Raw genomic sequence first — 24,282 nt, forward strand, 5'->3', positions numbered from 1 at the left:
ATTCTACCATATTGAAACAGGAAGTCCTCTATGCTGTATTTGATCCATTTCACCCTTCTTGGAAATGTCTTTCTTCTTTGTGCTTCTCTAAAGGATTCAAATTCTTCCTTGGTTCTGGTTTATTGTTTATTTCTTCTTCCCTTATAAAATATCTTTTAAATGACTCCTCTCTCAACTCTCACTGGACATCACCCAAAGTAGTTCTGAAGTACAGTAGACTTCCTTTTCCTCAGAGTACCTTCATGCTATATCTGTGTTCATGCTATTAAATAGGTATTTAACTCTAGAAATGACAGCATTGGAATATTTATCTTTAATGCCTCCAGAATTTTGAAACTCTTCATATCTCTGCCATTAATTATGAGTGCTCTTACCTAAGTTCTAGCAGTTATTTAACTTTAATCTCATTTTCTAGTAAATGGTCCTCAGTATTTCCAGCCTACATTGGTCTTGCCCTTCTCTCAACTAACTTTCTATTACATGTCTACCAGAGTGGTTGGAATCTGAAAACATATTACATCTTCTGTATGTTTTCATGTTTTAATGTCTAACACTTGTTTATTAGTCCATCTGGAGAAAGAAGAACTTTAATTCTTCCTATAAATGAGTCATGATTGATGCAGAGCTATATTTGGGAAGATTTTCCTTATTTTTGGTTGTTTTAAAATGTTTACCTACAGATTTTAAAATAAATGTGGAAGAAATCAGGCTAGAGTTAGAAAGACAGGGCATGGTCACATGAGATAGTGTTGAATGTTAAATTGAATGTGAATGCAATTTAGTAAATGACTAAACCAGACAAAGAACACCTAGAAAGTTTTAAGAGAAGGGCTGTAGAAGGAGTAACAAGATTGAGGCTTTCTTTTTCTTTTTGAAAAGAGCTTGGCATTGAAGCCATTTTCCTGTAAGATCTATAGATTATTTAGACTTATTAAAAATTAGAAAACATAACAAAATGTTTGGAAAATAAAATTAGTGTGTTTGTTTGTGGGGTAAAATTAGAAACATGGCCTGACTGGAGGGGAGAGAAGATTGTAAGAGATTATTGAAATCAAGGATGAGTTTTGCATTGTAGAGTCAGAAAGTTCTGAATTTTGCCAGCATTCATGTTCTCTTTTGCTGTCTTTTATTTTGAAAATTTTGTTGTCAATTTAGTTTAATTTTTCCCCTGTTTAATCACTGAGGCTATAGTTTTGCCCTGTGCATGGTGGCAGCAAGGTTACAATAGTCAGTTATAAGCAGAGGCTTATAAGATAACAGAATATGAAGGTTAAAAAACATCTAGTTATTTGGATTTTAAGTTACCCACAGTTGACGGAACTCCAGGGGCATGGAAAACCATTGTAGAAGTAATGATGTAGGAATGTTATCATTTTGGATGATGGTATGAAAGAAAAAAGTTAAAACACAATGGAATTTGATATAAAGGCAGTTTCAGTGTGTAGAAATAAACATAGGATAAGATGATAGGACCTGCTATTAGAACACTGTGGTGAATCAAAGATGACTTGCCTCCTGATCAGCTTTATACTTTTTATTCAATAAAATTAGACCTTCCTATTTCTAATATGCCTTGTTCTTTAAGCACATATAAAAATGAATCACAATTAGATGGAAAGTTGGAGCTCTCTCCATATTTATTACCAATTTTGGATCGTATTTGGTTTGGACAGACTAATCTTCAATATGTTTATATAGAAATAAAGGAATTTGAACTTTATGAAAATTAATTTGCTTGTGGTATGCAGACTGCACGCAAGATAGACTTGTCAGGATCGTATGACAGTTAATCTAGGCAAAAGTAATGAGAACTTGGGTTATCATTTGTTTCTCTTCACCTAATGTAGCTGTTATTTCTCTCTTATGCCATTTCTTTCCTTTGTAATATGCATTTTTAGTTTTTTCAAAGTATACCTTATACATTGCTTGTTTTAGAGAGCCAGTAGAAATATCAGATTATAGCAATGCTGTGCTCTGACCTCACATTTCACCTCCATTGGTCAATTATTTTTGACTTTTTAAAACTATCTCTTTTGTTGTCGACCTACATATTTTAAAGCAAATGTTTATACTGCTCTGTAATTTTTTTTTTTTTTCCGAGAAAGAGTCTTGCTCTTGTTGCCCAGGCTGGAGTGCAGTGGCGTGATCTTTGCTCATTGCAACCTCTGCCTCCCAGGTTCAAGTGATTCTCCTGCCTCAGCCTCCCAAGTAACTAGGATCACAGGCATACATCACCACGCCAAGCTAATTTTTTGTATTTAGTAGAGACGGGGTTTCACCATGTCAGTTAGGCTGGTCTTGAACTCCTGACTTGCCTCAGCCTCCCAAAGTGCTGGGATTACAGGTGTGCGCCACCGCACCCGGTCTGTAAATGTTTTTGTAGTCATTTTCAAACATAAGAATAGCGAGATAAAGGAGCTGGGCACGGTGGCTCACACCTGTAATCCCAGCACTTTGGGAGGCTGAGATGGGCAGATCATGAGGTCAGGAGATTGAGGCCATCCTGGCTAATATGGTGAAACACCATCTCTACTAAAAATACAAAAAATGATCTGGGCGTGGTGGCGGGTGCCTATAGACCCAGCTACTTGGGAGGCTGAGACAGGAGATGGCGTGAACCCAGGAGGTGGAACTTGCAGTTGAGCCGAGATCGCGCTGCTGCACTCCAGACTGGGTGACAGAGCCAGACTCCGTCTCAAAAAAAAAAAAAAAGAATAGAGAGCTAATAGAAGGAATCCTCATGTATTCATCACTCAGCTTCAACAGTTATCGACATTTTCTTAGATTTGTTTACTCTATTTCTGTCATACCCCCACTCCACTTGTGTTTTGCTTTTTTGCTGAACTACTTTACCTTTTGTTTTAAATACTACTATATGTATTGCCAAGAGTTTTTTAATCCTGCAATATTTCTAACACACTTAACAACATTAGTAATAATTTCTTACTATCTGCTACTTAGTCTCTGTTATATATTTCATTGTCTCAAGAATGTTGTTTATGGTTGATTTATTTGAATCAGGATCCAGATAAAATCTGCACATGCTTAGTTCACAGGCTATACAGAAGCAGGCTGTGGGTATAGTTTGCCAACCCCTGCTCTAGATGTACCTTATTCTGGATTTGGCATTTAACCTCCTAGTGGTGTTTATGACATGCTTCTTTATCCCATTTTTCCTGTAATCTGGCTTTACTCGATGCAGGTTCAAATCTTTGGCAAGTGTACTTCATAGGTGATGCTGTGTACATCCTATTGCATCTTATGTCGGTTTGTCCCACTTACAAATATAATTGAGATTGATCAGTAGATCCTTGTGTTGTCAGGCCAAATCCTCCTATGTTGGTGATTTCTATCAACCTTTCACTTAAGGGTTTTAGCACCTATTGACCATCATAGCCTAGATCCATTATTTTATTAGAGCATCTTTTGCTTTTATTAGCTGAAATTCTCTTGTAAAGAAAAACTCTCTCATTAACTATTTCATTTCACTGAATACAGTTTCTCAAGCCAGGAAAAAGAAATACTCTTTCTCTTTAAAAGCTTTTAGAATAATGATTGATGCCCTAGAGGTTTCCAAATTTGTCAAGTTAAATCATTATAAATTTATGTAATTTGAGCATCAGAATATATTATAGGCATATAAATAATATTTTTCATATATTATTATTATTATTGGAGACAGAGTCTTGCTCTGTCGCCCAGGCTGGAGAGCAGTGGTGTGATCTCAGCTCACTGCAATATCCGCCTTCAGGGTTCAAGTGAGTCTCGTGCCTCCACCTCCTGAGTAGCTGGGATTACAGGTGTGTGCTACCACACCTGTAATTTTTGAATTTTTTAGCAGAGATTGGGTTTTGCCATGTTGGCCAGGCTGGTCTCAAACTCTTGGTCTCAAAGTAATCAGCCTGCTTTGGCCTCACAAAGTGCTGGGATTACAGTTATGAGCCACCGCACCAGGCCCATATATTAATACTCAAATTGTCTTATCTTTAGCAAGAGGGATCTTTGGCTAATCTTGTAAATTTCCTGGGTCAGACATGGAAATAGCCATTTCTTTAAAAACTTTTATCTCTTTTAGCAGGAAATGATATTGTGGAGACTGCAGTCTGAGTATTATGGTTGCTCTTTAGTACTGAGTTACTGGTTCTATAGGTTTTAAGTGGACAGAGCTAGGAAAAATGCATCTTTTAAAAAGAAAAAAATAGGCCAGGTGTGGTGGCTCATGCCTGTAGTCCCAGCAGTTTGGGAGGTCAAAGCAGGCAAATCACCTGAGGTTGGGAGTTCGAGACCAGCCTGACCAACATGGAGAAAACTCGTCTCTACTAAAAATACAAAATTAGCTGGGCGTGGTGGTGCATGCCTGTAATCCCAGCTACTGAGGAGGCTGAGGCAGGAGAATAGCTTGAGCCTAGAAGGCGGAGGTTGTGGTGAGCTGAGATTGTGCCTTTGCATTCCAGCCTGGACAGTAAGAGCAAAACTCCATGTCAAAAAAAAACAAAAAAGAAAAAGAAAAATATATATGAATTTATAGATACGTACAATTAAAATTAAAAAGTATAGGGCCCTTTTACCTTTTATGCTGAAAATCTTGGCTCCTTATTACATTATTTCCTTAGTTCATATATATTTCTCACTCTTGGCACTATTGACATTTTGGGCCAGATAATTCTTAGCTCTAGGGGACTGCCTTGTGTGCTGTGGGACGTTTAGCAGCATGCCTGCTTCTACTCACTGGATAACAGTAGCACCATCCCTCTTTTTCCCCATCATCTTCCCAATTGTGAAAACCAAAAATATCTGTAGACCTTCCAGACATTGCCAAGTGACCCTTAGGGAGTAACACTGACTAATCTATCTTCTTTCTTTATATATTAGTTTCAAATTAACAGTAATACTAATATTACTAATAATAAAAAGGCAACTAAATGTAGTTTAAGATTTCTTTGGGGTTTCCTCCTTAGACTATATTCTAATAGGGATATATAGTCAAACTACTATGTTTAAGGTTACTTGAAGTAATTTTCTATGTGATTATAGCCCTCATTTGATAAGTAGGGTTACTTGTTTCCGGTTTTTTTCTATTTTTAGGGATTGCTTTGACTTTCTTTCTTTTTTTGATTTATTTTTTCATATGTAAAATATGTGCATGATTTTAATGTCACAACTCTAAAGTTACAGTCAGAGAAGTCATGGTTTCAGGACATGTAAGTGAAAAAAACTCAGTGTACAGAACGTTGTTTAGAATATGCTATTTTTTTTGTGCAAATAGATGGGAAGAGAGACAGAAGAGTGTGTGTTAGTGTGTAAAATATGTATAAAAATTCAATTGGCCCTTGGACAACTTGGGTTTAAACTGCACGAGTCCACTTATATGCTGATTTTCTTACACCTCTGCTACCCAAGACAGCAAGACCAACCTCCTCCTTAGCCTACTCAGTGTGAAGATGATGAGGATGAAGATGTTTAGGATGATCCACTTCCATTTAATGAATAGTAAATGTATTTTCTCTTCCTAATAACATTTTCTTTTCTCCAGGTTATTTTATTGTAAAAATGCAGTGTATAATACATATACAAAATACGTGTTCATCAACTATGTTTTCAATAAGGCTTCTGGTCAACAGTAGGCTATTATTGGTTAAGTTTTGGGAGAGTCAGAAGTTAGAAACAGATTTGCAATTATGTGGAGGATTGGCACCCCATCCCCATGTTGTTCAAGGGCCAACAGTACATATGATATATGTGTGTATATGTACTATATATAAGGAAATGTATGATAAATATATATGTGTGTGTGTGTGTGTGTTTGTTTGTATGTATGTTTTTTTTTAATGATGGAAGAATAATACAAGAAGTGGCCGGGCGTGGTGGCTCATACCTGTAATCCCAGCACTTTGGGAGGCTGGGGCAGGCGGATCATGAGGTCAGAAGATGGAGACCATCCTGGCCAACATGGTGAATCCCCGTCTCTACTGAAAAATGCAAAAAATTAGCTGGGTGTGGTGGCGTGCACCTGTAGTTCCAGCTGTTGGGGAGGCTGAAGCAGGGGAATCGCTTGAACCCGGGAGGTGGAGGTTGCAGTGAGCCGAGACTGCACCACTGCACTCTGGCCTGGTGACAGAGCGAGACTCTGTCTCAAAATAATAATAATAATAACAATAATAATAATCTAAGTACTAATAAAAATGGTTATCTAGAGGGCAAAGCAGGAATTGGTGTTTCAGGGACAGGGTAGAATCTGGATTTCCCTAAATATGCTGCTGTTTGATAATTTGTCAGTTTTTATCAACTTGATATAAATGGAAGATGAGGTTTAGTAGCATTATCAATCACTTCTCCTTTCCTTTTTTTCTGGAATATAGATACGTCACAATTTTTAGCTAATTCAGTTTCACCACTTACTTTGTTATGATTGTTGACATATTGTTTACTACTGAGCCAAGAAATGACTTTTAATTACATATACTTAAACTTTTTGTCACTCCTAGAGTTACTACTTGTCTTATTTTTCTGTTTTCTATGTATTTTTAATTTAAATGATACTCTCAAAATTCTTTGTTTAAATAAGGAATCCATCATTGTTATTAGTTTACCTCATTTTGATGCCTGAAGGGATAAAAGGGAAATTCTAAACAGCTTCCAAAATTCTAAATTTTAAAGAGGATAAAAAAAAAATTTTATTTTTATTTTTATTTTTATTTATTTTTTTTTTTCTGAGATGGAGTTTTGCTCTCATTGCCCAGGCTGGAGTGCAAAGTTGAAATCTTGGCTCACCGCAACGTGCACCTCCCAGGTTCAAGTGATTCTCCTGCCTCAGCCTCCCAGGTAGCTGGGATTACAGGCATGCACCACCACGCCCAGCTAATTTTGTATTTTTAGTAGAGATGGGGTTTCTCCATGTTAGTCAGGCTGGTCTCAAACTCCCAGCCTCCGGTGATCCGCCCAGCTTGGCCTCCCAAAGTGCTGGGATTACAGGTGTGAGCCACCATGCCCTGCCTAAGTTTTTTTAACTAGTGGACTACAGAATGGTTGGATCAGAACCTAGAAGGTTTTTTGTTTGTTTATTTGAGACTGAGTCTCACTCTGTTGTCCAGGCTGGAGTGCAGTGGCACAATCTCGGCTTACTGCAACCTCTGCCTCCCAGGTTCAGGTTCAAGCAATTCTCCTGCCTCAGCCTGCTGTGTAGCTGGGATTACAGGTGCACACCACCACACCCAGCTAATTTTTGTATTTTTAGTAGAGATGGAGTTTTGTCATATTGGTCAGGCTGGTCTTGAATTTCTGACCTCAGGTGATCCACCTGCCTCGGCCTCCTAAAGTGTGGGCATTACAGGCGTGAGCTGCCGTGCCCAGGCTGAACCTAGAAGTTTTGTGTGGGGCCCCAAATGGCAGCATCTGTTGTTCCTTTTAATCTTTTTATCTCTTATGTGTAGGTACATGCCAGCATTCATGAGGCTAAATAACAGAAAGGATTTGTTGATCTCACTCATGTTAGAGTGTATGGTGAATCTAAATCACTTGGGAACTCTACATGCAGTTATGTCTAGGAAACATAGTTTTAACTGCCTCAGCCTTTACAGGATGGAAAAGCATGGTGGGAGATTGGAATACATGTTACTTAAGCAGATCCATAACTCTTGCCTTGGTGTGTAACTGCTCCCTACTCAGACTTTAATCCTCTTCTTTTTAGTTCCACTCTTATCCTACCCACTCCCCCTTTTTTTGAGATGAGGTCTTGCTGTTTCCCAGACTAGTCTCAAACTCCTGGCCATTAGCAACCCTTCCAAATAGCTGGGAATACAGGTACAGCCCAGTGCATCTGGTTTTTTAAATTAATGAACTTCATCTTTTAGGCTGGGTTTAGGTTCATGACAAAACTGAGTAGTGTACAGAGCTCATGAAAAAGTACGAAGTATATGAATACCCACTGCCCGAGCACACATACAGCCTTCCCCACTGTCAACATCTTGCACCACAGTGGTGTATTTGTTACCGTCAATGAACCTGCATTACTGTTATTATTATACACATCATTATTACCCAAAGTCCGTAATTTACATTAGGGTCACTCCTGGTGTTGTACATTCCATGGGTTTTGATAAATGTTTAATGACTCAGATCCATTATAGTATGGTACAGAATACTTTCACTGCCCTAAAACTCCCTTGTCTTCCCCCTATTTATTCCTTCCTCTCCCATAAGCTCTGACAACCACTGATATGTTTACTGGTCATGATTTTGCCTTTTCCAGTTTGGAATCATACAGTAGGTGGCCTTTTCCAATGGGCTTCTTTCACTTAGCAACATGCATTTAAGGTTCCTCCATGTCTTCTTATAACTTGATGGCACATGTTTTTAATCATTGATGAATATTTCATTGTCTAGATGTACCACAGTTTATCCATTCGCCTAGTAAAGGGCATCTTCCAAGTGTTGGCAATTAGGAATAAAGCTACTGTAAATATCCATGTGCAGGTTTTTGTATGGACATAAGTTTTCAACTCATTGGGGTAAATACCAAGCATGGTTGCTGAATAATATGGTAATAGTATGTCTAATGTTGTAAGAAACTGCTAGACTGTCTTCCAAAGTGGCTATACCATTTTGCAGTCCCACCAGCAATGTGTGAGAGTTCCTATTGCTCTGCAAATTTGTCAGCCTTTGACTTACTAGTTGTAGCAGGGGTTTTTTGTTGTTGTTGATTTTTTTTTTTTTTGGATTTCCTACATAGATGATCATATCACCTGTGAACAAAGACAGTTCTTGTTTCGTTTTTCCTTCCTAATCTGAATAGCTTTTATTTCCTTTTCTTGTTGCATTCGGTAGGACTTCTAGTACAATGTTAAAAAGCAGTAATGCAAGGGAACATCCTTGCCTTGTGCTTGTTTATCCCTACCTTTTGAGTGCCTGGATTCTCCAATTCTTGAGCCTTTCCAGTGATTTTTGGCCAAATCACTTTGTTGCTTATTGTCATTTGCATCTTCATGATACTTTATAGCTTTGCTATTCTGTTTATGGTTCTCTAAATGCTTCTCATCTTGCAGTATTATGTTAAAATCTCTTGTTCACCTTTTTTACACTCATGTCTCCTTTTTCTTATGGATTTAACCCTTTATTTTTTCACTATCATTTTAATGGAATTTTAGGAAGGAGGAAAAATACATGCATTCAAGCCAGTGTGTTTAATCACAAATGTTAATTTTGCTCTTTAGCCGTTTGACTCCCTGTCAGTCATTTTTGTGTTCACCCTTTCATTTTAATTATTCTATTCGTTTTGCTGATTTCTGCACTGTTTTTGGACACTTTACAAATCAATCAAAGCTACTTGGACCTACAGATACCAGTTTTTGTCTCCATATGTTTGATGTAGTAGTTAACTTCTCAAACCTTAGGAACTAGGAACATTTACTCTTAGCTTTCTTTCATATTGGTTGACTAGACCAACATCAAAGATTAAACCCCACATTAGCCAGTTTCTGATATGTTATTAACAGTATAGTGGTAGAATAATTCACAAGTAATAATTTCTGGTCCTCCATTTTAGAAGTTTGGGAAGTTGATGAACAGATCAAGAAGCAACAGGAAACACTTGTGAGGAAAGTCACATCCATCTCCAAGAAAATTCTGATAAAGGAAAAAGTCATTGAATGTAAAAAAGTTGCGAAAATATTTCCTCTGAGTTCAGACATTGTTACTTCAAGACAAAGCTTCTATGACCATGACTTACTTGATAAGGGTTTGGAGCATAATTTAGACTTACTTAGATATGAGAAAGGCTGTATAAGAGAGAAACAGAATGGATGTAATGAGTTTGGGAAACCATTTTACCATTGTGCATCCTATGTTGTAACCCCCTTTAAGTGTAATCAGTGTGGACAAGACTTCAGTCATAAATTTGACCTCATTAGACATGAGCGAATTCATGCTGGAGAGAAACCTTACAAATGTAAAGAATGTGGAAAAGCCTTCAGTAGGAAGGAAAATCTTATTACACATCAGAAAATTCATACTGGGGAAAAACCGTATAAGTGTAATGAATGTGGAAAAGCTTTCATTCAGATGTCAAACCTTATTAGACACCAGAGAATTCATACTGGGGAGAAACCTTATGCATGTAAGGATTGTTGGAAAGCGTTCAGTCAGAAATCAAATCTCATTGAACATGAGCGAATTCACACTGGAGAGAAACCCTATGAATGTAAGGAATGTGGGAAATCCTTCAGCCAGAAGCAAAATCTTATCGAGCATGAGAAAATTCATACTGGGGAGAAACCGTATGCATGTAATGAATGTGGTAGAGCTTTTTCTCGAATGTCATCTGTTACGCTGCATATGAGAAGTCACACGGGGGAGAAACCCTATAAATGTAATAAATGTGGAAAAGCTTTCTCTCAATGCTCAGTATTTATTATACATATGAGAAGTCACACTGGTGAGAAACCCTATGTATGTAGCGAATGTGGGAAAGCCTTCTCTCAAAGTTCATCCCTTACCGTACATATGCGAAATCATACAGCTGAGAAACCCTATGAATGTAAGGAATGTGGAAAAGCCTTCAGCAGGAAAGAAAATCTCATTACACATCAGAAAATTCACACTGGAGAGAAACCTTATGAATGCAGTGAATGTGGGAAAGCCTTTATTCAGATGTCAAACCTCATTCGACACCAGAGAATTCATACGGGTGAGAAACCCTATGCATGTACAATCTGTGGAAAAGCCTTTAGTCAGAAATCAAACCTCACTGAACATGAGAAAATTCATACTGGAGAGAAACCTTATCATTGTAATCAATGTGGGAAAGCTTTCAGTCAGAGACAAAATCTTCTTGAACATGAAAAAATTCATACGGGAGAGAAACCATTCAAATGTAATGAATGTGGTAAAGCCTTCTCTCGAATCTCATCCCTCACTCTTCATGTGAGAAGTCACACAGGGGAGAAACCCTATGAATGTAATAAATGTGGGAAAGCCTTTTCTCAGTGCTCATTACTTATTATACATATGAGAAGTCATACTGGTGAGAAACCCTTTGAATGTAATGAATGTGGGAAAGCATTCTCTCAAAGAGCATCCCTTTCTATACATAAGAGAGGTCATACAGGTGAGAGACACCGAGTATATTAAATGGAAGAAGCCCTCTTAAATTCAACCCATGTTTTACTTAAAATATCTTGGCATAAGCTCAAAAAACCAGGATCTTTATGGAAAAATTTTAATACTTTGTTAAAAGATGTAAGACTGGAATAAATGGAGAGAAATACCATATACATAGATGGAAAAACCCGGTATTATAAAAACCTCCAATTCTAAAAATCTATAGACTGAATGCACTTCCAAACAAAATCTACTAAGAATCTAGGATCTTTCAAAAATGATTACAAAATTCATGTGAAGTAGAAGTGTATGGATTGCTGAGACAATTTTGAAAAGAACAGAGGAAACACCCTCACTGTATAATATAAAGTTATAGTCATTTAAAAATGTGTGGTATTAGTACATTAGTAGGTAAATAAGCAGATTTTAAAGAATAGAATATCCAGAAGCAGACTCATGAATATGTGTGAACTTGGGGTATGTTAGACCTGACATCATGAATTAGTAGGGAAATGATGACCTAGTCAATAAAATTGCTGGGAATATTTGACTCCCCGTATTAGAGGAACTAAAATTACAACATTATGACATATTAAAAAATAAATATTCTTTTTTTTTTTTTTTGAGACAAAGGTCTCACTCTGTCGCCCAGGCTGGAGTACAGTGGTGCAATCTCAGCTCACTGCAGCCTTTCTGCCTCCTGGGTTCCTTTTTTTTTTTTTTTTTTTGTATTTTTAGTAGAGATGGGATTTCACCATGTTGGCCAGGCTAGTCTTGAACTCCTGACCTCAAGAGATCTGCCCTCTTTGGCGTCCCAAAGTGCTGGGGTTTAGAGGCTTGAGCCACTGTGCCTGTCCAAAAGATTAATATTCTAAAGGATTTAAATACTGGAATCTGAAAAGCCAAACTGAAACCATTGGAAGAAAATAGAGGTTATTGTCTATGACGTTGAGGCCAGGGAGCCTTTTTTTTTTAAAAAAAAAAAAAAAAAAGGACTCTGTAATTCCACTTCTAGGTATACATCCTATAGAAACTCACAAATAATGCATAAGAAATATTTATATGATATATGTACATATGTATAACCAGATGCAGTGGCACATGCCTATAATCCCAGCTACTTTGGAGGCTGATATAAGAAGATAACTTGAGCTCAGGAGTTCAAGACCAGCCTGGGAAACATAGCAAGACCCAATCTCTTAAAAAAAAGAAATATATAGACATATATCTGCCTTGAAAATAACCTATTCGTCATTGGGGTAATGATGAATAAAATATGATATATTCAAATGATAGAATAGTATACAGCACTTAAAACAGTGACCCAGATCCGTATTGTATAACATGGATAGTTAAAACAATGTTGAGTAAAAAAATCAAAATACAAATGAAACATTGTATAATAATATTTATGTAAATTGGAATGAAATCATTTATAAAGAACAACTGTTTCTATTATTGAAAAGTGTATGTTAAACTATTTAAAATAGAATAGAAGGATACATACCCAATTATTGATAGCATTGTCTCTGGAGATTGAATTTGAGGCTGTTGATTAAAAGGAGACTTGAGCTTTGCTTGTAATTTTTATGCCTTAAAAAAAGACTGGTAGCATATAAAATAAATCTTAAAAGCTAATGATACACAATGATAATATGAATGTTTACTTGTAACAGTGTTTTTCTAGTTCTTTCTCAGAATAGGCCAAGGGAAGCCTGTGCCCATAGAAGGAAATGTTATAATGGATTCATATGCCCTATCAGATGCTCAACTATTTTATGAAAAATATCTCTAGAAAATTAGCAATTAGAATATTCCTGTTTATTATATAATGTGAAATTAGCACATTTTAGCAACTTGATGATGCTGTTTTTCTATATTTTAACATTTCTGAAATTGGACTCCTTTCAACTGATGATATCTTAGATTCAAGTAAATAATTATTAAAACTTTGAAAATCAGATGGCAGTATAACAAATGAAATGTGTTTTTATTTACTAGCTCAGGGCATCATGTCTACTACTCATGGTGCCTGTCCTCTCAGTGTAGCCAGTATTACTAGACAGCAAATTTATTAGGTTCATAGCTAACTGATTACTGATATATTTAGTCATTGTGGAGAGATTAAGATTTTTCCTGAGAAAGTGACTTTGCAATATTTGTTTTCTTGCCCTGTAATTTTCCATACAACCAGCATAGGCATTAATATCATTGTTAATTATAACAATATTTTGAGATGAGAAATCTTTATTTCCTGAGGTGGCCATAAGCAATTGTGTAAAAGTGTGTTGGTCTTAACCTAGAGACCATTTTATTCTTTTTACAACTCTTGACTTACACAGCCCATCCAGTTTTGGTTGGAAATGGTGGTGAACTCAGATCCTGAACACTAATAATAGAGTTCCTCTTGAAGGGTCTCATTCTTTGTAACAATACATGAACCAACCCTTACAGAGGTGATGTTTTTATTATGCCATCTCTGCAGTATTATTTGATATACAATACAGAAAGCTGCTAATGCCTTTTTAAAAAGGAGATAGGGCCAGACGCAGTAGCTCAAGCCTGTAAACCCAGCCCTTTGGGAGGCCGAGGTGGGTGGATCACCTGAGGTCAGGAATTCAAGACCAGCCTGGCCAACAGGATGAAACCTCAACTCTATTAAAAATACAAAAATTAGCCAGACATGGTGGCGGGTGCCTGTGATCCCACCTACTCAGGAGACTGAGGCAGGAGAATCACTTGAACACGGGAGGCAGAGGTTGCAGTGAGCCAAGATCGTGCCACTGCACTCCAGCCTGGATGACAAGAGTAAGACCCTTTCTCAAAAAAATAAAAAATAAAAATAAAAAGGAGATAGGTTGGGTGTGGTGGCTCATGCCTGTAATCCCAGCACTTTGGGAGGCCTAGGCAGGCAGATTACCTGAGGTCAGGAGTTCGAGACCAGCCTGGCCAATATGGTGAAACCGCACCTCTACTAAAGATACAAAAATTAGCCAGGCGTGGTGGTGCGTGCCTGTAATCCCAGCTACTCAGGAGGCTGAGGCAGGAGAATCACTTGAACCTAGTGGGGTGGAGGTTGCAGTGAGCCAAGATCACGCCAGTGCACTTCAGCCTGGGCAACACAGCAAGACTCTACCTCAAAAGAATAAAAATAATAAAAAGGAGATAAAAATAGGGGGTGTTTATGAAAAGGGATCTTTAGCTTTTATGATTGAACATGAACTACATTTGTTTGAAGTTAATTTCCCAAAAGTAAATCTCAAACTAAAGTTGTGAAGTACAACCGTGACTATCAGTTTTGATTGTTATTAGGTATTTTTGAAGACCGATGGTGACTTAACAGCAGGGACTGACTTTAGTGAAAACAATTACAACTTACTAAAACTGAAATATCTAAATGAGTATTATCATTTCATAGTCCCTTCTTCAGTAAGTTTTATACTAAATCCAGTTTTGCCAGCATACCCAATATTTATGTGTAAACTGTTTTTTAGTTTTTTTTTTTTTTTGAGACAAAGTCTTGCTCTGTCACCCAGGCTGGAGAGCAGTGGTGTGATCTCGGCTCACTGCAACCTCTGCCTCCTGGGTTCAAGTGATTCTCCTGCCTTAGCCTTCTGAGCAGCTGGGACCACAGGCACGCGCCACCATGCCTATTTTTTTTTTTTTTTTTTTGTATTTTTAATGGAACTGGGGTTTCACCACGTTGGCCAGGCTGGTCTCGAACTCCTGACCTCAGGTGATCCGCCCACCTCTGCCTCCCAAAGTGCTGGGATTGCAGGCATTGAGCCACTGCGCCAGCCTGTAAACTTTTTTTTTTTTTGGAGAGGGAGTCTCCCTCTGTCGCCCAGGCTGGATTGCAGGGGCATGATCTTGGCTCACTGCAGCCTCCACCTCCTGGGCTCAATTCTCCTGCCTCAGTCTCCTGAATAGCTGGGACTATAGGCACCCGCCCAGCTAATTTTTGTATTTTAGTAGAGACAGGGTTTCATTATGTAGTTCAAGCTGGTCTGTGAGCCACCATCCCCAGCCTGTAAACCTTTTTTCAAAAAATAGTTTTCACATTTCATGTATCCACACAAGTAACCCTGTATAAGTATTTGTGAGACATTTTTTTTTTTTGGTCTAAACAGTTGTTTTTCTTTGTGAGTTTTCTTTTTAATTTTTGTTTTTGTTTTGGCCTGTACTTTATATGCCTTAAATCCTCTGCCCCTTTCTTTACATAGCTTTGGAGTCAACAGAGAAATGTAAAATTCCACTTAAGGCCCATAAGGACAACCTTAGATTTCTCTTTTGGCCTCTCTCACCCCAGTAAGACTGGCTGAGCCTATCAGGTGAGGTAAAGTGCCTCAGAATAGGTCTAAAAGGGTGTTTTACTGACCTTGTGTCAGCAAGCAGATGATCTGGTCTTTGTAAATTCATTTTTTCCTTCTGTCCTAGGGGGTAGAAATAATAAGATAGATATAAGTGACTGAGATAAACTTTGAAAAAAAAATCATTAATTAAATCATGGTGAATTCTTCTTTACCTAAACACACTTGAGTTACTGCCTAGAGAGTTTCCATTCTAGAGTTCAGACTTCGTAAGAGGTCCAGTTCCTGTGAATGGCCTCAAAACACACAGAATAAAATATACTAATAGTGGCTTGGATTAGACACAGCAGTAGAAATTGGTAGATTTCAGATACATTTTGGAGGTGATTCAACATAATGAGTTCATAGGAAAGATGAGGAGTAAAGAGATAAAGGATAACTCCTATGTTTTAATGGAAAGAAACTGGCTGGACGGTGGACCATTTGATAAAAATGCAGCAGGTTGGGGAGAAATATTTTAGGGTAGATGTTGGGGGTGGAATCAAGATGTGTGATGGACTTTCTTTTCAGCTGTTTCCCAGAAGCAGGCTTTGAGATGAGGATTCCTATGCAAGTGATTTATTAAGGAAGTGCTTTCAGTAAGAGGGGTAAGAGAATGGAGGAAGCAGAATAAGAAAGAGAAGTAAGTCAAGGGTATGATCGCAGGCACAGTCCTGCCACGGATGATTTCATCCTGATCCCTGTGGGAACTCGAGTGTAAGCTATACCTCAGACTTTTCAAGATTCCACCTTCAGGACTGAGGCACTTGTGCTGCCAACTTCTGAGAATCTTGGCTGCTGACAACTCACAGCTAAATTCCTCTAAGGAATTGCTGTTGGATGAAAGGAGCTGCCTTATGCAAGGTTACACTGTCTCCCTGCAGGCAGCTTGGCCCACATTGCCTCAGTTTAGAGCAACTCTGAAGAGCAGTCACAGCTCTAGAGCTCCCCAGGGAACAAATTTCAACTACATCAGTTTAATTTCTCTTTCCATCCAATTCTTCTTTATTCATTTCCTTACTGCTGATGTTCCCAAGAGATCTCCCCAATAAACCCTACCATAGATTTCCATCTCAGATTCTTTTCCTGGGAAACTGACTTAAAACAGTAGGCATTTTGCAACAGTAGTCCTCAAATTGAAATTTAAAAAAAAATTTTTTTTTTTTTTTTGAGACAGGGTCTTACTCTGCTGCCCAGGCTGGAGTATGTGATGCAATCTTGGCTCACTGAAACCTCTGCCTCCCAGGCGCAAGCAATTCTCATGCCTCAGCCTTCTGAGTAGCTGGGATTACAGGTGTGCACCACCATGCTCAGATACATTTTTGTATTTTTAGTAGAGATTGGGTTTCACTATGTTGGCTAGGCTGGTCTTGAACTCCTGGCCTCAAATGATCTGCCCACCTCGGTCTCCCAAAGTGCTGGGATTACAGGTGTGAGCCACAGCACTCAACCAAAAACCATTTTTGATTCATTTGAAACTAATAAACTCATTACATGTTAATATAAATAATAAATTTTTAGGAAATTATGAAAAATAATTATTTCCAAAACAAAAAAAAATAGCGTCATTGTTACACAATTTTCAAATACTTTAAATAAAAGCAGACAGCTGGGTTCTCATATCTGCTTCTACATTTAGTCACATGTAGACTGGGAAACTCATTCTATACTCATGAGCAAATGAGATCAAAAGAAGGAAAAATATGGAAATAGTTTCAATCTCAAGGCTCCCTAGTGATTTCCAGACTGTTCTTTTTTTTTTTTTTTTAAATGGAGTCTCGCTCTGTCGTTCAGGCTGGAGTGTAGTGGTGCGATCTCGGCTCACTGCAGTCTCCGCCTCCCAGGTTAAGGGATTCTCCCTGCCTCAGCCTCCCAAGTAGCTGAGATTACAGGCACCTGCCACCATGCCTGGCTAACTTTTGTATTTTTAGTAAAGATGGAATTTTGCTGTGTTGGCCAGGCTGGTCTTGAGCTCCTGACCTCAGGTGATCCATCTTGGCCTCCCAAAGTGCTGGGATTACAGGCATAAGCCACCATGCCTGGCCCCAGACTGTTCTTTAACTGCTGTTTTGACATTTGGCGTGGTTTCTTCAAAAACTTGATGTCATGGGCTAAAGAGGTGTATAGACAGGCCAAGGAGAAGCATTGGCATGCTGTCCGTAAGTGGTCTCAGATGGAGGACTTGCGAAAAAAGGAAGATGGATAAGGAAAATGTTAAATATGTGGGTAAATAGAAATAAATATTGGCAGTGGAAAAGAAGAGCAAAATTGACTTACAAGGTTTTCAAATGCTGTGAAAATACTGGAAAATAATGGTATATAACTCAGTGGTTTGGAGTGGGTTTGATTTAAAGTATTTCAAGTCTCTTTACTATTAAATATAAAGCTAATTTTTTAAGATTCAGATTTTGAAGGATTGTAAGAGACCAAAAGATTGCCTTATTGAGTTGAGGAAGTTCCCTTCTATTCCTAAATTTTTGACTTTTATTGTGATTGAGTGTTGGATTTTTGTCAAATGATTTTTCTGCATCTATAGACATGATTATATGATTTTTCTTCTTTAGCCTCTTGATGTTATGAATGACATTAATAGATTTTCAAACATTGAATCAATCTTGCATTTCTGGGATAAATCCCACTTGATTGTGGTGTATAATTCTTTTTATATATTACTGGATTTGATTTGCTAATATTGAGTATTTTTGCATCTATATTCATGAGAGATGATGTTCTGTAGTTTTCTTTTCTTGTAATATGTTTCTCCTGGTTTTGGTATTAGGATAATGCTGGCCTCATAGACTGAGTTAGGAAATACTTCCTTTTTCTAGAAGACAGTGTAGAGAATTGATAAAATTTCTTTCTTATATGTTTGGGAGCATTAATCAGTAAACCCTTCTGGGCCTGATGCTTTCTATTTTAGAAGGTTAATAGTTATTGATTCCATTTATTTAATAGATACAGGCCTGTTTGGATTGTCTATTCTTGGTGAGTTTTGACAGATTGTGTCTTTCAAGGAATTATTCTGTTTTATATAGATTATCAAATTTATTGTCATAATATGCTTTATACTCTTATTCTTGTTCATAATATTCTTTTTTTGTTTTTTCTTTTCTTTTTTTTTTTTTTTTTTTTTTTTGAGACAGGGTCTCTCTTTCACCCAGGCTGAAGTGCAGTGGCACAATCTTGGCTCACTGCAAACCTCCACCTCCCGGGTTCAAGCAATTCTTTTGTGCCTCAGCCTCCTCGAAAGTGCTGGGATTGCAGGCGTGAGCTACCACGCCCAGCCAGGTGGAGTCTTTAGATTTTCCTAGATATAGGATTATATCATCAACAAAAAGGCACAGTTTGACTTGCTATTTTCCAATTTGGATACCTTTTATTTCTTTCCCTTGCCTGATTGGTCTGGCTGGAATTTCCAGTACTATGTTGAATAGGAGTGGTGAAAGTGGGCATTGTTCCAATTCTTAGTGGAAATGCTTTCAGCTTTTCCCTATTCACTATGGTGTCAGCTGTGGGTTTGTTATATATAACCTTTATTATTCTGAGGTATATACCTTCTGTGCCTAGCTTGTTGAAGTTTTTATTGTGAAAGCATGTTGAATTTTATCAGATGCTTTTTCTGCATCTATTGAGATGATCATGTGGTTTTTGTCCTTTATTCCGATGTGATGTATCATGTTAACTGATTTGCATACATTGACCCATCTTTGCATCCATGGTATAAATCTCACTTGATTGTGGTGTATTATCATTTTGCTGTGCTATTGGATTTGGTTTGTTAGTGCTTTGTTGAGGATTTTTGCATCTACTTTTGGTCAGATATCAGCCTTTAGTTTTCTTTTGATGTTGTGTCCTTCCCTGGTTTTGGTAACAGGATGATCCTGGCCTTGTAGAATGAGTTGGGGAGAATTCTCTCCTCTATGATTTTTTGGAATAGTTTCAGGAGAATTGGTATTAGTTCTTCTTCGTATGGTGTAATTTGGCTGTGATTCCAATTGGCCCTGGACTTTTCTTGGTTGGGAGACTTTTTATTACTGATTTAATCTCACTACTTCCTAGTGGTCTGTTCAGATTTTATATTTCCTCCTCATTCAGTGTTGGTAAGTTTTATGTTTTCAGGAATATATCTGTTTTCCCTAGGTTTTCTAGTTGGTCAGTATAGTGTTGCTTATAAGTCTGTGACGCTCTTTTGTATTTCTGTAGTATCAGTTGTAATGTCTCCTTCTTCATTTCTAATTTTGCTTATTTGGATCTTCTCTCTTCTTGGTTAGTCTACCTAGTGGTTTACCAATTTGGGTTATCTTTTTGAATAACCAACTTTTCATTTTGTGGATCCTTCATAATGTTTTAGTCTCCATTTCATTTAATTCTGCTCTGATCTTATATTATTTCTTTTCTTTTGGCTTGTTCTTGTTTTCTAGTTCTTTGAGGTACATTGTTAGATTGTTAATTTGTAATTGTTCTACTTTTTTTTTTTTTTTTTTTTTTTGAGACAGTCTCCTCACTCTGTTGCCCAGGCTAGAGTGCAGTGGTGCAATCTCAGCTCACTGTAACCTCTGCCTCCCGGGTTCAAGCGGTTCTCCAGTCTCAGCCTCCCGAGTACCTAGAATTACAGGCACCCACCACCATGCTCGGCTAATTTTTGTATTTTTAGTAGAGATGGAGTTTCACCATGTTAGCCAGGCTGGTCTCGAACTCCCGACCTCAGGTGATCCGCCCACCTTGGCCTCCCAAAGTGTTGGGATTACAGGCATGAGCCACCGTGCCCAGCCAACTTTTTTGATTGCATTCTACATTTATTGCTATAAGCTTCCCTCTTAGCACTACTTTTGCCCTATTTCACAGGTTTGGGAATGTTGTGTTTTCATTTTCAGTTATTTCCAGAAACTTTTCTTCAGCCTGGCATGGTGGCTCACCATGTAAAAATACAAAAATTCGCCAAGCGTGGTGTCACTTGCCTGTAATCCCAGCTACTCGGGAGGCTGAGGCAGGAGAATTGCTTGAATCTGGGAGGCGGAGGTTGCAGTGAGCCGAGATCGTGCCATTGCACTCCAGCCTGGGCAACAAGAGTGAAACTCCATCTCAAAAAAAAAAAAAAAAAAAAAAAAAAAGGCCGGGCGCGGTGGCTCAAGCCTGTAATCCCAGCACTTTGGGAGGCCGAGACGGGCGGATCACGAGGTCAGGAGATCGAGACTATCCTGGCTAACACGGTGAAACCCCGTCTCTACTAAAAATACAAAAAACTAGCCGGGCGAGGTGGCGGGCGCCTGTAGTCCCAGCTACTCCGGAGGCTGAGGCAGGAGAATGGCGTAAACCCGGGAGGCGGAGCTTGCAGTGAGCTGAGATCTGGCCACTGCACTCCAGTCCGGGCTACAGAGCAAGACTCCGTCTCAAAAAAAAAAATTTCAATTTTCATTTTGGTTGTAATCTTTAGTGGTTATTCAGGAGTATGATATTTAATTTCCATTTATTGGTATACTTTCCAAAGTTCCTCTTGGTGTTGATCTCTAGTTTTATTCCATTGTGGTCTAAGATACTTGATAAGATTTCAGCTTTTAAAAACTTGTTGAGACTTGTTTTGTGGCCTACTCAATGGCCTGTTATGGAGATTGTTCCATGTACTGGTGAAAATAATGTGTAGTCTACATCTGTTGGGTGAAAGGTTCTGTGAATATCTGTTAGGTGCATTTGGTCTAAAGTCTAATTTAAATCTAATTTTTAAAAACTGTCTAATTTTTTAAAACTAATGCTGAGAATGGGATGTTGAAGTCCCTCATTATTATTGTATTGCAGTCTCTCTCTTTAGATCTAGTAATATTTGCTTTATGAATCTGGGTACTTCAGTGTTGGCTGCATAGATATTTAGAGTTGTTATGTCCACTGCTGGTTTAATCACTTTACGTTTATATAATGGCCTTCTTTGTCTTTTTTTTTTTTTTTACTCTTTTTGACTTAAAATCTCTTTAATCTGTTAGAAGTATAGCTACTTCTGCTCACTTTTGGTTTCCATTTTCATGAAATATCTTTTTTCATCCTTTTACTTTCAGTCTATATGTGTCATTACCAGTAAGGTGAGTTTCTTTTAAGTAGGATATTTGGGGATCATTTTTGTTTTAAATCCATTCAGCCATTCTCTATTTTTTAAGTGGGGAATTTAATCCATATATGTTCAAAGTTATTATTATTATTATTATTATTATTTTGAGATGAAGTCTCACTCTGTTGCCCAGGCTGGAGTGCAATGGCGCTCACTGCAACCCCTGCCTCCTTGGTTCAAGCTATTCTACCTCAGCCTCCCGAGTAGCTGGGATTACAGGCATGTGCCAGCACACCTGGGTATTTTTGTATTTTAGTAGAGATGGGGTTTTGCCATGTTGGCCAGGCAGGTCTCAAACTCCTGACCTCGGGTGATGCGCCTGCCTCGGCCTCCCAAAGTGCTAGGATTACAGACGTGATCCACCGACCTGGCTCACAGTTGTTATTGACATATGAAGTTTTGTCTCTATCATATTGTTAATTGGTTTGGGTGTTGGGTTTTTTTTGAGACCTCCTGGGGTCAAGCAGTCCTCCCACCTGAGCCCCACAAGTAGCCCCCCATACACCACCATGCCTGGCTAATTTTTTTTATTTTTATAGAGATGGAGTCTCACTGTGTTGCCCAGGCTAGTCTTGAACTCCTGGGCTCTAATGATCTTCCTCTCTCCGGCTCCAAAGTGCTGAGATTACAGATTTAAACCACCATGCCCAGCCTTTTTTGTTGTGTTATGTTTTTTGGGTTTTTTTTACTTGTTTTCTTATGGTCACTGTGGCTTGGTAGACTTCTGTAGTAGTACCATGTGAGTCCTTTCTCTTTCTTCTTTATGTGTTTACTTTACCAGTGAGTTTTATAGTTTCACTTATTTTCATGATAGTAAATGTTACAGTGTTATTTTTTTTTGCTTCCAGGTTTAAGACCCCCTTGAGCTTTTCTTTCTTTCTTTCTTTCTTTTTTTTTTTTTTTCTTTTTTTTCTTTTCTGAGACAGTTTCACTCTGCCACCCAGGCTGGAATGTAGTGGTGCAATCTCCGATCACTGCAACCTCCACCTCCCAGGTTCAAGTGATTCCCATGCCTCAACCTCCCAAGTAGCTGGGATTACAGGCATGCTCCACCACACATGGCTAATTTTTGTATTTTTAGTAGAGACGGGCTTTTACCATGTTGACCAGGCTATTCTCAAACTGCTGACCTCAAGTGATCCACCCGCCTCGATCTCCCATAGTGCTGAGATAACAGGAGTGAGCCACCACACCCAGCCTTCAGCTTTTCTTATAAGGCCAGTCTAGTGGTAACAAATTTCCTTAGCATTTGCTTGTCTAGAAAGGACTATTTCTCCTTCGTTTATGAAGGATAATTTTGCTGGACGTAGCATTCTTGGCTAGTTTTATTTATTTATTTATTTTTAGCACTTTAAATATATCATCCCATTTTGTTTTGACATGTAAGGTTTCTGCTTAGAAATCCTCTATTAGTCTTATAGATGCTTTTTTTTTCTTTTAAGGATTCACTCTTTATCTTTGTTTGACTTGAAACAATGTGAATATAATTGTGCCATGGAGAAAAACTTTTTGCATTTTATCTCCTTGCGTATTGCGAGCCTTCTGTATCTGGATGTCTGAATATCTTGTTAGGCTTTGGAAGTTTTCATCCATAATTTTATTAAATCGGTTTTCATTGCTAACTAATGGTACCACAATCACCTGTTAATGAATAGTTGGGTTGTTTCCAGTTTGGAGGCTATCAAAAATAAGGCTACCATGAACATTTGTGTAAAAATTCTTCGTATAGATGTATGTTTTCATTTCTTTTGGATAAATACCAAGGATTGGATTGGCTAGGTAGTATAGGAAATATGAATTTTATGAAAATTCTTAATTTCAGACCTGTCAATTCAGTCTCAGCAGCTTCATTTTTCTTAGCTTGATAAACGATGGAAATATTAACCCAGTGGCAATTTTATGTACGCACACTGATGAATGTCAGCTGCACTAGGCTTTGGGCAGAGTGCCAAAATAAATGGCAAAGCAAAGCCTCAACAGCTGCTCCAGGGGCATAATTAATGACCGTGTCCTAAAGACATTTCAGTGTTAACATATAACCAGCTGCTGTTTCTCCTGTAACTAAATTTAACAACTGACAGCAACATGAACAGCATTTTATGAGATACTCCCAATACAGTCTCTATTAAATGAGTTTGGTAGAGGGCTATGCTATGACTGGTGCCCTATTTCAGAGTTGTCTTTTAACATTGGCAATACCTTTTCATGTATTAGAAAGGCCCAAGTTGGCCGGGCGCAGTGGCTCACAGCTGTAATCTCAGCACTTTGGGAGGCTGAGGCAGGCAGATCATGAGGTCAAGAGATCGAGACCATCCTAGCCAACATGGTGAAACCCCATCTCTACTAAAAATACAAAAATTAGCTGGGCGTGGTGGTGGGCGCCTGTAGTCCCAGCTACTCAGGAGGGTGAGGCAGAAGAACCGCTTGAACCTGGGAGGTGGAGGTTGCAGTGAGCTGAGATTACGCCACTAGACTCCAGCCTGGCAACAGAGCAAGACTCAGTCTCAAAAAAAAAAAGAAAGACAGAAAGAAAGGCCCAAGTCACATAAACATTTGTTAATTCGCTTCTGAACCTGTGTGAAATAATTACTTTCTTGTTACGTAGTGGACAGTAACTTTGTAAGATCTCCTGGTGTCCAGAACCCAAGCTTGATTTCTGCTGTTTCTGGATATCCTTTAAAGAAACAAGTACTGGAGGCCGAGGATAACCTATTAAGTGTTCTCTGAAATATGAGGTATCTG

The 24,282-nt window shown here is 38.3% G+C and overlaps 2 protein-coding genes across 12 annotated transcripts in view; both read left to right on the forward strand.

The window, feature by feature from the left end:
* ZNF568 (zinc finger protein 568) overlaps positions 1–13,072 on the forward strand; it is a 103,040-nt gene extending 89,968 nt beyond the window's left edge. For 7 of the 11 annotated variants that reach the window (XM_077982516.1, XM_077982515.1, XM_077982517.1 and 4 more), the window contains one exon: positions 9,542–13,072. In XM_077982516.1, coding sequence (XP_077838642.1) covers positions 9,542–11,124 — 1,583 coding nt within the window. In that variant the 3' untranslated portion in view covers positions 11,125–13,072. The remainder of the gene's footprint in view (positions 1–9,541) is intronic. The other 4 variants (XM_077982520.1, XM_077982519.1, XM_077982518.1 and 1 more) reach the window with 1 other exon arrangement.
* Positions 1–24,282, forward strand: part of ZNF875 (zinc finger protein 875) — a 406,705-nt gene that overhangs the window by 125,403 nt on the left and 257,020 nt on the right. The window lies entirely within an intron of this gene.

This window comes from Macaca mulatta, chromosome 19 (genome assembly GCF_049350105.2).
Source record: "Macaca mulatta isolate MMU2019108-1 chromosome 19, T2T-MMU8v2.0, whole genome shotgun sequence".
Lineage (NCBI taxonomy): Eukaryota > Metazoa > Chordata > Mammalia > Primates > Cercopithecidae > Macaca > Macaca mulatta.